The 14,588-nt window shown below is 41.1% G+C and overlaps 2 protein-coding genes and 1 non-coding gene across 4 annotated transcripts; 1 reads left to right on the top strand and 2 right to left on the bottom strand.

The window, feature by feature from the left end:
• Window positions 1–2,860: 2,860 nt before the first annotated feature.
• On the bottom strand, window positions 2,861–2,932 carry TRNAP-UGG. Its single transcript has one exon. It is a non-coding gene; the product is annotated as a tRNA-Pro (tRNA).
• Window positions 2,933–3,329: 397 nt separating this feature from the next.
• Window positions 3,330–8,800, bottom strand: LOC122667762 (probable amidase At4g34880). Its single transcript, XM_043864174.1, has 5 exons — window positions 8,239–8,800; window positions 7,240–7,454; window positions 4,726–4,968; window positions 4,237–4,435; window positions 3,330–3,715 (listed from the first exon to the last, which is right to left on the bottom strand). Exons 1-5 carry the CDS (start codon window positions 8,776–8,778, stop codon window positions 3,347–3,349), a joined length of 1,566 nt encoding a protein of 521 aa, XP_043720109.1. The 5' UTR covers window positions 8,779–8,800; the 3' UTR covers window positions 3,330–3,346.
• Window positions 8,801–10,322: 1,522 nt separating this feature from the next.
• Window positions 10,323–13,026, top strand: LOC122667761 (pentatricopeptide repeat-containing protein At1g56690, mitochondrial-like). Of its 2 annotated transcripts, XM_043864173.1 has the most exons (2): window positions 10,323–10,758; window positions 10,864–13,026. In XM_043864173.1, the coding sequence occupies exons 1-2, from the start codon at window positions 10,512–10,514 to the stop codon at window positions 12,621–12,623; spliced, it is 2,007 nt and encodes a 668-aa protein (XP_043720108.1). In that variant the 5' UTR covers window positions 10,323–10,511; the 3' UTR covers window positions 12,624–13,026. The 2 variants fall into 2 exon arrangements, with proteins under 2 accessions (XP_043720108.1, XP_043720107.1); XM_043864172.1 differs by having other exon boundaries at window positions 10,323–13,026.
• The last annotated feature ends 1,562 nt before the right edge of the window (window positions 13,027–14,588 follow it).

Raw genomic sequence — 14,588 nt, 5'->3', positions numbered from 1 at the left:
TAAAACGGATCTGGTGTTGGGTTAAAACGGATCTACAGTCTCCAATTTAATTTCGATCCAATTGTAAATAATAAGAAGAGAAGGAAGGCAAGGCTGGATTTGAATTGACAGGAAATAAAAAATCCATTCCTTTGATTCTATCTTAATGGTGTGCGTTGCAAGACCAATTTACCATCAGTGGTAAGGCCCTAGATTTTATTTTAGAACAGCAAAGCCCGAAGAAAAAGAGGAGAAAGAAGAAGATGGAAGAGAGAGGTTAAATATGTTTAGGGTTTCTAACTTTCTTTTCTTTTTTGAGAGAGAGAGAGATCTGCAAGGACCGGTAGCTGAGAAAGTCATAGTCTGATTTGTAATGAGATCTGATTCTGGAATCTGTAGCAAGAGCAAGTCACAGCTCCACCGCCTCTGCTTCGCCCTGCAACATCGCCGTCGCCGCCTCTGCTTCCCTAAACTACCCTTTCCCTCTCCTTCTTCCCCAAATCGCTAAACCAAGAATGAGAATTTCTGTTTCCGTCTCTCTCCCACTCTCAAAGAAGCCGCCGGAGGTGGAGATGCTGCCGTTGAAATCAAACTGAAGTGAGACTAGAAAGTTGAAACCAAACCAGCCAGGATGAATCTATTCCTAAATCCATCAGCGTCAATAATCTGATCTGATTGGTATTCTAACTAAGGGGGGAAACGCTGTGACCTCCTTCATCTGCATCAGCTTCCCGCCAGTGGTGCCGAAACCAAGGAGTTGGAAGAGAGTGGAGGTAGAAATGAAGGATTGGTTATCCCAGAACCCAACGGCGTGAGCCACTGGTGAATTACGCTTGGTGAAGAGATTCTCGAACTGGTACGCCGGAACGAAGTCCGATATGGTCATGTTGCAGGTCATGTGAGGAAGAAGATGGATATTGGGGGTTTTAGATTCAAGGGTAAAATAGTAACTCTACATTAGTCAAGGGTAGTTTAGGAATTTAAATATATTTAATAGTGTAAAACTAACGATACGGACTAATGTGAGTATAGGGCTCTCATGCAAGGGGTGATCTGAGTATTTTCAAATAAGAGGGGGCGATTTGAGTATCGGTCCATTCTCAAGGGGTGTTTTATAAATTTCCCTTTATTAAATAAAGGGGTCTTGTTTGGTGTAATCACGATTGGTTATACAAAGATTGGTATCAAGACAGTTTTGCAATGTACAATAGGGGTATTTTAGATAACGATAAAGTTATTCTTATTGATAGGATTTTGTCTTATCCAAAAAAAGGTTTTGTCATTATCCGCTGCTGTATTCATTGTGCGGCATTGTAGGTGCCATGTGTGCATAGCGAGCCTCACATGGCACACATGGCACCTGCAGCACCGCACGATGAGTACAGCAGCGCTGCAGTTACAACAACAGATAAAAATCCCTCTTGTATGATACTAGATGGTAACAATAAATTATCACCACCTATGGTTATTTGGAGAATTACGTTACAACTCCACGCTTTTACAGGTCACACTTCCCACGCAGATCCCAACTCCTTGTTATCATATGTTTGGTGTCACATTATGTAACGATCTCGACTCCCCCCACCCCAATCCAACTCTGGCTCCGCTGCCCCTCCCTCTCCTTATCCCTCCATTAGGGGTGAAACAGGGCCGGGTTGGGTCAGGTATTTTAAAACCATAGCCCAAACCAACCCTAGGTCGGGCTGAGATATCTTAGCCCAAGCCCAACCCTGTCGGGCTCATCGCAGTCCAGTCCAGCCCTGATTGACCCTGATCGGGCCAGGTTGGGCCAAGTTGGCCCTGATTGACCCTGATTTCTATTAGGGCCTGGTTGTCTTGCCTTGCCTTTTTGCCATTTTAGTTGTCCTGTGCATTAAAAAATGAGACATATGTGATTGGGTACTGATTGTTTCATACTCAGTTGACTATTAGACTTTTCTTTAGATTAAAAAACTTAACAAAATTATAAATATTTTCGTTCAATAGATAATTTGCCTTTTTTGGGTAAACCAGCATACATAATTAGATACTAAATAAAAATTGTAAAATATAAACAATAAATTATAAAGCCTAACCTAACATAGGATTGGGTTGGGCTTAGCCCGAGGCCTCAACCCTGGCCCAGCCCAACCTTGACCTAGGGCCTGAAAATTTCAACCCTAACCTACCTTTAGAGTTGAAAAATCCAACCCATGCCCTATTTGGGCTTAGGATGGGCTCGGGCTGATAGGGCCAAACTTACACCCCAACCCTCCACTCTCGTATGACTCCAACTTCCCCTACCCTTTGCTCTCCCTCTCCGACAATCCAGCTCCCCTGCCTCTCCCTCTCACTTGGTTCTTCTTCTGGAAGTTTCGTGTTTTTTTTTTTTAATCGTGAGACGACGATACGTGGCCATCATGCACATTTTTTATTAAAATGGTAAAATCCAGATTAGATCGATCGGATCTTTGGATCCATAATAAGGCAATGGGAATTAGGGAAACTCAGAATCGGGTCGATGGATTCTGATCGAAATCATCTGATTCTGCCGATCGGAGTCCATTCCTCAAAGAGAAGGATATGGAGAATGGATTTGAAAAAATGAGCTTTCTGGTATAGAAATATAGTTTCATGAAAAAATGACATCCCAACTTGTGAATATGTTTTGGGTAATAGGATTAAAAAAACACATTAGGCTTTTTAATCATATGGGTTTCCAATGAAGATTCCAATAGTTTCATGAAAATGACATCTCTATTTGTGAATATCTTTTGGTTATAATATAAAAAAAAATTTACATTAATCTTTTTAGTCATATGGGTTTCCAATGAAGATCTAAGAATGGGACGAGGAGAAAATTTGTAGTATAGCAAAAAAAACAAAAAACATGACAACTTATGGGGCATTCCGAGAATCGAACTCGGGACCTCTCGCACCCAAAGCGAGAATCATACCACTAGACCAAATGCCCACTTCATTTATTTGAAGCGAGAACCATACTGTAATCTACAGAAATATTGTAACCAGCGCAGCTGCAAACAGATTTACCCACCTAATATAGTGGCTAATCCAAGGGGCTTGGGGCTTTCTATTCAAGCTTGACCAGAGAAACCCTCCACGTGGCTAAAAAACAGAAGGTCAAGGCATTCTACCCATCTCCTAGAAAAAGAAAAAGCATTTGTCTAGAAGACACCATGGTAGGTGTTATTTAGTTAGCCCCAACATGATGCACTGCAGTAAAGTAGATCGTTTCTCATTCAGAAATATTGATGGTTGCAGAGCTGCTCCTATATGGTTGAAAGACGTCCGTCCAATGTTACCAATAACAGAAGCACAGTCACAATAATATCAACATAAACAACAAAGTAAAAAAGGAAACAGGGCATTACTGAGATGGCTTAGTTTGGTGGATGGGGGGTTTCCTGACCTTGGTAGCTTGCTCAAATGCATAAGCAATCTCAATTAACTTTGGCTCAGAACCCTTCAACCCACCAAAGAAAATGCCAAAAGGCACACCTTTGTGTCCATACCCAGCTGGAACACTAATTCCTGGAAATCCTCCAATTGCAAGAACAGTAGAAATTGCAATGTCTGGTGCTACCAACGCATCCAGTTCATTCTCCTTCATCAGCTTCTCAAACCCATCTCTTGTCAATCTCTTCATATCGAACAATGCTGCCTTTTCTGTCTTGCCTATACCATTTGTTTTCTCAGATTCCAAAAAGATGTCTTGGCCATATTCTGTGATCATTTCCTGCACATCAAAATAAGCAAAATCTATTATTACAAATTTACAGGAAAAACCAAAAGTAATTGACATTCAGTGGCATTTGATGAATGCTTTTCTTGCCACATTAAAGATTTGATTGGCTTGGACGATGGATCCAGGTGATGAAGAAACACACGCTCATCTCACTCATTAAATTTCAACCTGAAACAAGCAATGACTATGGCTTAAAATGGAATAAAAAGCTTCACAAAATCATTAGAAATCCACTTCGTTGCGATGAAATCTCCTGGAAATTCTGTAATATTCTACAACTTTGAACTCAATTTTAATGCACCTCCTTTGTTTTGATCTGAGATGCTTGAAATGTGAGATGGGTGTATGGGCATCCATCACATGGACCCACCCATGTTTGTTACAGTGGAAGACAAGCTCATGACTGATTCAAAACAACGAAAGTAGGGCTCACATGTAACATGACCTGTTTGTTATCTGATGATCCAAACTAATATGACCAATCAGTAAGCAAAGCCAAAGAAGAGACTTACCGGATCTGAGAATTTCGTGTTGAAGGCTATAACTTCAGCCAAAGATGTGACTGGAGAAGAAACCAGCTCTTTTAGGTAAGCATTTAAGGATAGCTTGAACTCAGCAGACATCGCAGTTGCTTCTCCACTTGTAGTGAAATCTAGTATCATGTCGATGTTAGTTATTTTCAAATTGTCTACCAAAGTAGCACCTCTTTGGCTTTTTTTTGTGGGGAGCCAAAATATGCACAACAATGAGATAATCAGTTACAGATTTACAAGGTGATCAAAAAGCAAAATCCAGTATGACCTTCAAAATAGACTGTCACCTAAGGTTTTAAGTATCCTACTGTATCTGCCTATAGCAGTATTCTGTGATCATTTCCTGGGTTAGGAAATTGATGAACTTTGAACCAAACTGAGCATGAGCCAGCAAATCCTTGCCTGATTTGGTTCAAAGCCGAGACCAAAGCCAGTCCAAGTTATACAGATTTGAATGTGCTTTGTTACCTTAAAACACGAAAATGATTCTCGAAAGCTTCAGCGATGACTGAGCCATTGGAGAAGCTAAAGAATGGAGTCCGCACTATTCCCAATCTCTTCCCTTTAAGCCCGCTTGCATTCAAAAACTGTTTGTAGCCACCATGAGGAATGAACTTCAATGCATCTTTGGTTGCCTCAGCATCATTTGGGTCAAAGCCCACAATTGCATCTAGTACATATACTGCATCCGAAACTGTGCGGCAGATTGGTCTATCCGAAGCCGAAGTGTGGAAAGTCTTTATCAGATTACAATTGTAATATCTAAAGGATGGCATGGTTAACATTCTAATTTTCACTATGATAACAACAAAGCACCATAAGTTTTGATACAAGGCATATGATTAACATTCTAATTTTCACAATGATAACAACAATGCAACATTCTAATTTTCACTTTGTTCTCACTGCAATGATTTTTCATACACAATCGTGTATGAAACACATGGTCAACACTTCAGGCATGGATAGGCACATAAGAATCAAGTATTCCTACCAATGGCTGAAGTCTTGACTGTGTTCACAAGTATGAAACATAGTTATCAAGGCGGGAAGGTGACCATGGCATTTTAGAGGGCCAAAAACCAAGGCGACACCGCCATAGCGGCAAGGTGCCTGGACACCATGGCGTCGCCTAGGCAATGCCTTGATAATTATGTATGAAACCTTGTAACTTTCTTATACTATGTTTTAGAAGTAAAATTATGCATTTTTTTATGAATAAAAAAACCCATTACCAAAGGAGAGAGAAGGAGAGAGGGAACAAACAATACAACAAACAACTTACAAGACCCTGCCTTACAGAAGGAGGGAGGCAAGGGCCTTCAAAAGAGAAGGGGCAGAGAAGGGCCAAGACCCCAATTAACTACAAACAGACTATTTCAGGGAGACGGTGCATCAAGAGGGGCCATAGCTAACAATGATCTAACATCAAATAAGGAAGAGACCCAAATCTGGACATTGCGAACCATCAGTTCAGGAAACATTGGTGGCGTGCCCAAAGACCTTGCAGGTCTGTCAATTGGGTGGAATTCAGTCATAGCAAATTTTCTGGTTGAAGGAGTGACCTTCATCGTCGACCACAGTGATGGAGGAAGGGGGCATAGAATCTGCAGGAACTTCAACATAAATATAAGCAAAGACCAATTTGTCCATGATCTTGGTTCTCCTATTAATGAAGAGGGATTTGCCAATGACTGGCCCAATAATACTTAGGCCTTCTTCACACCAAAAGTGCAGCAGTAGCCCTGGGAGGGAAATCCAAAGGGGAATGGAGCTCAGGCTAACTTGGTTGAGCTGCAAGAATTTATCCTATTGACGAAGGACAATAGGTTTACTTCCAACATGTCAGGGCCTCCTTCAAGAGCGTGAGCTTATCATCTTTGTCGGAGAACTTGAAAATGAAGAGCCCAGTATCCGAAGGTAAGTTTTAATAGACCCACGGACACAAGGGCCTCCTTCGAGAGCGCAAGCTTTATCATCTTCATTGGAGAATTTGAAAATGAAGAACCCATTATCAAGAAAGTAAATTTCAACAGACCCATGTACCTTCACCGGAAGGCAGACTTGCTTGGCCAAAAAGAGAACTCCAGGCTACACCACCAAGGGGATGACGGAGGGAGGTTTGGGGGGAGAAGGGAGGGTAGGGCCAGAGACAAAGGATGGGGTAGAAGGGAGGATAGGGCCAGGGAGGGAGGTTGGGTCCAGGGAGTGGAGGAGAACCTGGAGGTGGTGGAGCCACCCCAAGGAGGCCGAAGCAGGTTAACGGAGTGTTATTGCTTGTACAGAATATTTTTCCTTACTCTTTTGGGATGAATTGATTCGCCAGTGATCCTATAGTTTGTAAAATTATGCAAAAAAAGTTTCCATCAGGTGGAGGAATGATTTGGCACACATTCTTGTATGAAACACAGTCAACACTTCAACCGTCGGATAGGCAAACAATAATTGAGTATTCTTATCCAGGCAACTGAAGTGTTAACCATGTATGAAACCTTTCACCTTCCTTATATTAGGTTCTAGAAGTATATGCATTAATGATATGAAAAAAAAAGTTTTTACCACATGAGAAATGATTTGGTTGTCCTCATTGTGCAATAATGGGTCTACACATCACCCTATATTGAATTTAGTGGCTCATCTCAACTATATGCTCAGCATATTTAGAGGCCTTTTTTATTTCATTCCAATCCAAATCCTTTGATGATAATTGAAATTTTCAATGAATTTTCAAAGCATTATTATGGCATGGTTGGAAACTAGATTTGTCTCAAAAGGTAATAAATGACTACAATGTCCACAAAATTCAACAACTAGGCTTGTACACCCAAACCTGGTCCCAACTGGGCAGAGATTATTAACAAAATGGACGCGCTAAAGCAAGCCCAGATTCGTCAATTGAATTAAAGGGGCTAAAGCATCGTTCTTATGATACCAGCTAATGAACTTTAGTTGATAGCTATGATTTAAATTTGAAATGCTTACCCAACGGTGTCCTGTCTTGGAGTGATCGGGACAACCCCAGCCCGGCTAGTTAGTCCAACAGTGGGCTTGATTCCGACTACTGAATTAAAACTGGATGGACAGAGAATTGAACCATCAGTCTCTGTCCCTAATGATACTGCCACCATATTTGCTGCCACTGATATTGCAGATCCACTGCTTGAGCCACATGGGTCGGCTAATGGAAAATAGGGATTCTGCACACATAATTCAAATGTTCTCAATCCCTACATAAAAATTGGAAAGAGGAATAGGAAAAATCAGGCTCTTAACTTGTTTGGGTCAAATCATGACCTGACCTGAGCCAACCAGAGCTTTTGCTGAAGTTGTTCTGGCCTGTTTTGGCATTGAGTTGGCCATTTTTTACTATATTTCCGGCCCAATATCAATCTAATTTTAACATAGATGGAAGATAATGTGGACAATATATATCCATTCAAATTGGTTCCAAACGAATTACAACGTCGTAGGGAGTTCAAGAGCCAAACCTGACAAAACTTGATTCCTACGCCCCTCCCTTATATTAACATCATGAGAAAAATATGGTTGAAATAGATCATTAAAGAGTAACAAGAATAAAAAGTATATAAAGCAAAAAAGGGTCACTAATTTCGCTAGTAAAACAGAAGAAATTATCTTATTAATCAAACAAACAAAACGGCCAATCCATATTATAGAAGACTTCACACTTATCTCATCAGTCCAATTTAACAAAAAAAATAATAGAGAAAATACTTTAAAACTAAAGCCAAAGTTTATCCATTAGAGTAAACGGGTATTCTTATAATTTTATACAACATAAATTTAACTCCTTAGGCTAAAGTTTGACTGGGTATGACTACGCATTCAGTTCTTTTTTCAATGGACATTGTTCAATTCTGTCACCGTCAAATGAAGTATTTCACAAGGTTTTTTTGGCACCAATATTGAGTTAGTGACAGGAGGCTTTGGTTACAGTATGAACAACTTTGAACGACTCACCTGTCCTTGGCCGCCCCTAGCGCTCCATCCGTTAGGCATATTGGAAGAGCGGAAATTGGCCCACTCAGTAAGGCTAGCCTTCCCTAAAATGATTGCCCCAGACTTCCTCAGCTTCTTCACAACACCAGCATCGCGTGGAACCAACGAGCCTAGCAGCGCGTACGACCCGGCCGTCGTGTTGAGCTTGTCCTTACTCGCTATATTGTCCTTGAGCAGTATCGGAATCCCATGCAGTGCCGGCAAAGCTGGTAACCTTCCCTGAAACGTTGCCTTCCGTTCTTTGTCGGCCTTATCGGCCTCACTGAGTGCATCGGGGTTGACCTCGATAACCCCTCGGAGGATAGGGTTGAGCTTGCGAATCTGATGGAGGTAGAACTGAACTAGCTTTCTTGAGGTTACTGAGTTGTGCTTGAAAGCTAATTGAAGGTCTTGCACAGTGGCTTCTTTGATGGTGAAAGCAGAGGAAGTGGAGATGATTAGGAGAAATAGGGTTGGGAGACGAAGAAGGGAGAGGGGAATTGAGTGGTGAGAGGAAAGCATGATGGGACTGTGGGAGTGTGTGTGTTGACCTGATTAGAGGGGGGTTTGGTTTGGCCGTTTGGGCGATTTTGCTTGTATTTGAATTTTGTCTTCTAAGCTAGTCTGCCGGTGTGGCTGTAGTATGACCCATTGGAAGATGGGAATTTGATCCTACCGGGTTCAAAATAATTGATGTTACCACTTTCACTTTTTGGAATTTGAATTTCTTAATTTGTACTACAGGTCTTGCCACCAATAATGGTGTAGTCTAGTAGTGGTGGTGACGTCGGGTGACTGGGATCTCATTCTCAACCAGATAAAAGAATGGAAGTGCGGCACTTATAAAAGACTGGGACCCTCTGTCGTTGGTGAATTCGAATCCGAAAATTCTTTCAACCAAAATATATATATAGTGTACTGATTAGGAATAAGATTGGATATGAATTATGATTGTCATCATGTGTTTTTCGGAATGATGATTCTAAAGCACAAGTGTAAGTAAGGTTTCAAAATAATGATACCAAGACATACGTGTGCGTGTATATATGATTTGTGCAAAGTATTAGGTCACACAAGAATCTTGAATGTGTCACTGCCATTTGATAGGATATAAGATTCTCATTTAAAGAATTCTATTTGTCTTTTTTCTACCTGGGAGGTCCTTGTCATTACGGTTAAGCATCATTAGTTTTGATACACTAATGATTGATGTCTTTCTAATTATATATAAGTGTATTGGATTCATAGTGTTTGATCGTAAATGAAAGAATCTCTCAACATGAATCTACTATCCTACTTAGGAATATGGAAGAGTTGTAGATAACAAGGTCTACAACTCTCCAACGACCACCCTGATCCTTTCCTGACTAAAAGGGCAAAAAAAAAAGGCCTAAAGCTTCAAACAGTCGTGTCCTCTTTTCACAATTAGAAGTCAAAATGATCAAAAACCCTATTGCACAAATCGTAACACCTTGGGTGGCTTATGCGACCGTGCATGAAAACAGTCCCAAAAAAATAAAGTTATAAAATTTTTAGGACAGATTTTCTCCACCCATAGAGGACGGTTTACAAACCCTTCCTAGGATTTTGGTATGTTCCAAAATACTCTCCTGATACCTATTCCCACCTTCTCCCGCTTCTCGGTGAATGAGATCCATGGGTGGAGGAAAACTTGATCCTTTTAGTAGGATTAAACCTCTCCGCCCCTCAACATCAGAGAAAGGCGGGTCTCACAAACCCTTTCTAGGATTTTGGCATGTTCCAAAATACCCTAATGATACCCATTCTCTCAATGAATGGGATCCGTCGGTGGAGGGAAACTTGGCCCTTTTACTCTTTTGCAGGTTATAGATTTGTGATCAATGATCAGAACCGGGCTTGGGGAGTCGACCTCCAGAGTGTACCGCATGAATAGGAGTTGGATGTTTAGAATAACCCTCTTGGCCTGTTAAATGGACTTTAAGTTAAGGTGAAAAGAAGAGGATGTATATACCAAATGCCCTGTTGAGCAAGAAACATTTTATTCTCAGCAGAATCGTTCCAAAGAAGTACAATTTTATTTGTGATTCAGAGTCCTGCAGGGTTAGGGTAATGGGATACAAGTACTGAAAATTGTGAGGCTTTTCGATCTCAAGCTTGAATTGCTTGGATCACAATAAGTAATGGTTATGATTTTGCAAGTCCTCTTCAGAATTAGCCAACTCTGAAAGACCGTTCCTTGTCTCGCATCTGGGTACCTTCATTTTGGTCTCTAGATGCTGTTCTCATTGACCCGTTATCGAACTTATTGCACTGATGCTGTACTCTCTGCCAATTCTCAGATTTCTCGCTATGCACGACTTGGCCTCATTGAAAATGCCCGAAGAGTTTTCGATGAAATGCCTGACAAAAGCATTATTTCTTGGAACTCTATCATTGCTGCATATTTCCAAAACAAGCTACCGCAAAAAGCCCGGAGTCTGTTTGACAGAATGCCCAACAGGAATACGACTTCATGGAATGGTATGATTTCTGGGTATGTGAAAAGTCGAATGATTAGGGAAGCACGTAAGTTTTTTGATGCAATGCCTGAACGAAATGTTGTTTCCTGGACTGCTATGGTTAGAGGGTATGTTCAGGAAGGTATAATCTTGGAGGCTGAATCCCTCTTTTGGCAAATGCCCGAAAAGAATGTTGTCTCTTGGACTGTCATGTTGGGTGGGCTGATTAAAGATCGTAGGATTGATGATGCACGTCGTCTTTTTGATGAAATGCCGATGAAAGATGTGGTCACCTGGACTACTATGATTTCAGGGTATTGCCAAGAAGGCCTTTTGGCTGAAGCTCGTGAGCTCTTCGATGTCATGCCACGTCGAAACGTAATCACCTGGACAACTATGATATCGGGATACGTGCATAATCTTCAGGTAGATATTGCAAGAAAGCTTTTTGAAGTAATGCCGGAAAAGAATGAGGTTTCTTGGACAGCGATGCTCACTGGTTACACCCAATCTGGTAGGATCGAAGATGCGGTGGAGATTTTTAAAACGATGCCAGAGAAGTCAGTCATTTCCTGTAATGCAATGATCCTCGGATTTGGCCAGAGTGGGAATGTTGCTGAAGCAAGGTGTGTATTTGATGGAATGAGAGAAAAAGATGATGGGACCTGGAGTGCAATGATTAAGGGGTACGAAAGAAATGGGTTTGAATTGGAAGCACTAAACATGTTTGCTCTAATGCAAAAAGCAGGAATTAAGCCAAATTACCCCTCTTTGATTACTGTTCTTTCTGTCTGTGCCAGCCTGGCAATTCTTGATCACGGTAGGCAAATTCATGCTGAGGTGGTAAAATCACAGTTTGACTTGGATGTATTTGTTGCTTCAGCCTTGATGACAATGTATGTTAAGTGTGGTGACCTTTGTAAGGCAAAACAAGTGTTTGATAGGTGTTCTCTAAAGGACATTGTTATTTGGAATTCTATGATCACTGGTTATGCCCAACATGGCTTAGGAGAGGAAGCTCTACGAGTGTTTTATGAAATGTGTTCTACAGGCATGGCACCTGATGATGTTACATTTGTTGGAGTTCTTTCTGCATGTAGTTACAGTGGGAGGGTCAAGGAAGGGTTGGAGCTTTTTGATTCAATGAGATTGAATTATTCTGTTGAGCCAACGGCTGAACATTATGCTTGCATAGTTGATCTGCTCGGTCGAGCTGGCCATATAAATGAGGCGATGAATTTGATTGAAAAGATGCCAATCGAAGCTGATGCGGTTGTTTGGGGTGCTTTATTAGGCGCATGTAGGACACACAAGAACTTGGAGTTAGCTGAGGTAGCAGCAAAGAAACTTTTGTTGCTTGAGCCTAAAAATGCTGGGCCTTATATTTTGCTATCCAATATTTATGCTTCGAAAGGCAGATGGGAAGATGTTGTGGATCTGAGAAAAGTGATGAGAGCCAGGAACATAAGCAAGTCACCTGGCTGTAGCTGGATTGAGGCCGAGAACAAAGTGCATATGTTTACTGGGGGAGATAGTGTGGAGCATCCTGATCATGTGGCTATTGTGGGAATGTTGGAGAAATTGAGCGGATTATTACGGGCAGCTGGGTATTGTCCAGATGGTAGCTTTGTGTTGCATGATGTAGATGAGGAACAAAAGGTGCATAACTTAGGTTACCACAGTGAGAAGCTTGCTGTGGCATTTGGGCTTTTGAGGGTGCCTGAAGGAATGCCTATCCGGGTCATGAAGAACCTTCGGGTTTGTGGAGATTGCCATTCAGCAATTAAATTGATAGCAAAAATTACAGGGCGAGAGATCATCTTGAGAGATGCCAGTAGATTCCATCATTTTAAAGGTGGTCTGTGTTCTTGCAGAGATTATTGGTGAGGTCAAACTATATCTTCTAATTGAAGTTGCTGAAGTAATGGTCAGATAGGTCCTTATTCTATAGGTTCACCCAGGAGGATTTGCTGTAATAGTAATCAGTCCTCTCTTCTGTCAAACTCTTTTGCACTGCTGGGACAAGTAGGGGTAAAGATCCAGAAAAATAATCTTCTAGTTTACAACCAATGTGCAACTTTTCTCTTGTTGTGAGCCTTGGATAGTAGGGTCCTTGTGCACCTCTTGGCACATGCTTTACTGTAGTGCTAAGGCTATGATTTAACTGTTCTCCCCATTTATAGGCAGATAGAACAAGAACTTGTATTCACCATCTTCACTCAGTTGAGTTGGCATCTGCATTGCAGTATAAGGTAGAGTGGTATGTGCAACTCTCCAATGGTACATGACAGTACCGGTGGACACATTGATCCAGCATGCAGCATTGTCCCATCCTCAATCTGCTTCCTCACACTCCAAGTCAGAACCTTCAGTGAACAAGTACCCGTCCAAAAGTAAGGTACATTATAAGTTCGATATTTTATTTCTAATTGGTGCACTGAAGTTGACTATATTTTATTTGGGAAGCAGTTTTCTGTACGGGAGTGTGGCCTACGCCAGCACTCCCATGTGTCTATCTCTCTCCTCCTTAAAACAAGGGGGCAGAGGTGTCTTTTCATATAGGGAGGAGAGAGATAGACTCATGGGAGTGTTGGCGTAGGCCACACTCCCGGTCAAAGAACTTTTTCCCATTTTATTTTGTGATTTGAAATGTCAAAATGGGGGGGTTTCATGAATATCAGCACATACTGCATAGTCGTTCCTACAGGTTTAAACAAACATGTTTCTGTTATCTTGGTTAAGTTCTGTCATCTGAGTACATCACCGATCTAGCCTTGTTGAGTCTCTTACAAGCAGGAAACAAAGTCACTTTTGATACATGTGCCTTCTCCTTAGTTAAGCCTTGGATTAGTATTCTTTCTCCCCTCGCCCCCTGCGGGTGGCTGGGTCTTTTTGCTGCTAAGATCATGTATGTTTCTTTGTTTATTTCTCAGGACGTATTACATCTTTATTTTGGATCCACAAGTTGGGTTGGATTGAGGTAATCCTGACACTGCATAATGCAAAAGTCAACCTCGAATCAGGGAAACCAACGGGAGATCGATTGCAGCAAGATCGATACAATGAAAGGAACAGCAGCACGCAGGTTCAAGACTGAGGTCTATTGGGCTCCTTAGGGGCCTGAAGCTGTCCTCCAAGTATCACTCTGATTGGGAGGAAGAGTGCTGAGATCAAGACCTTCGAACCAGCAGCAGTGAATAAGGAACTGATGCAGCCGTAAGTGTGGAAAGTGGTCTTCTTTGCCTCTAGACAGCAACAGCAGATTCAGTTGTTTAGGATGCTCTCTAGGTCTTCACAAATGTAGTAGGAGGCATTATTAAAAGTTGCCATGGTCTTGCATATTTTTTTAGTACACATATGAAATGACATTATTTACCTTCATTAGAAAAAATTTATTAACCTAAAAGGATAAAAAAAGTAAAGTTACAAATTATTTGACTTCTCATATGAGAAGTCAATAAGAAAATCCCTTTACATAATTATATCTAGACATGGGAAAATGTACTTGGGCCTGAAACTTATCAAAATAGATAGATTTGCAAATGTTTTTTTTTTTTTTTTTTTTGAATTTAAATCTCCTACAGGGAAAAGGAGAAGCAGTGGGAAATGGACTTCAATCACTCACAAAGAATAACAGGTAACAAAACATTTAAGTTTTCTTTAGAGAGCACAGCTTGCAAAGTAATACCAGAACAAATAAAAAATCAGAGGACAGGAAGCTTGTTTTGCTAGCTAGGTCATCTGCACTCATTGACTACATTGTTATGTTTCATTGGAATGAACGATTCAACTAGGAAATGAGGGAATCTGATTTGTATGACGTGATGTCGAAACATCCACTGTTTGCTTGTG

The sequence above is a fragment of the Telopea speciosissima genome, chromosome 7, assembly GCF_018873765.1.
Source record: "Telopea speciosissima isolate NSW1024214 ecotype Mountain lineage chromosome 7, Tspe_v1, whole genome shotgun sequence".
Classification (NCBI taxonomy): Eukaryota; Viridiplantae; Streptophyta; class Magnoliopsida; order Proteales; family Proteaceae; genus Telopea; species Telopea speciosissima.
The sequence above is the reverse complement of the archived record's forward strand: the minus strand, read 5'-3'. Positions and strand labels throughout refer to the sequence as shown.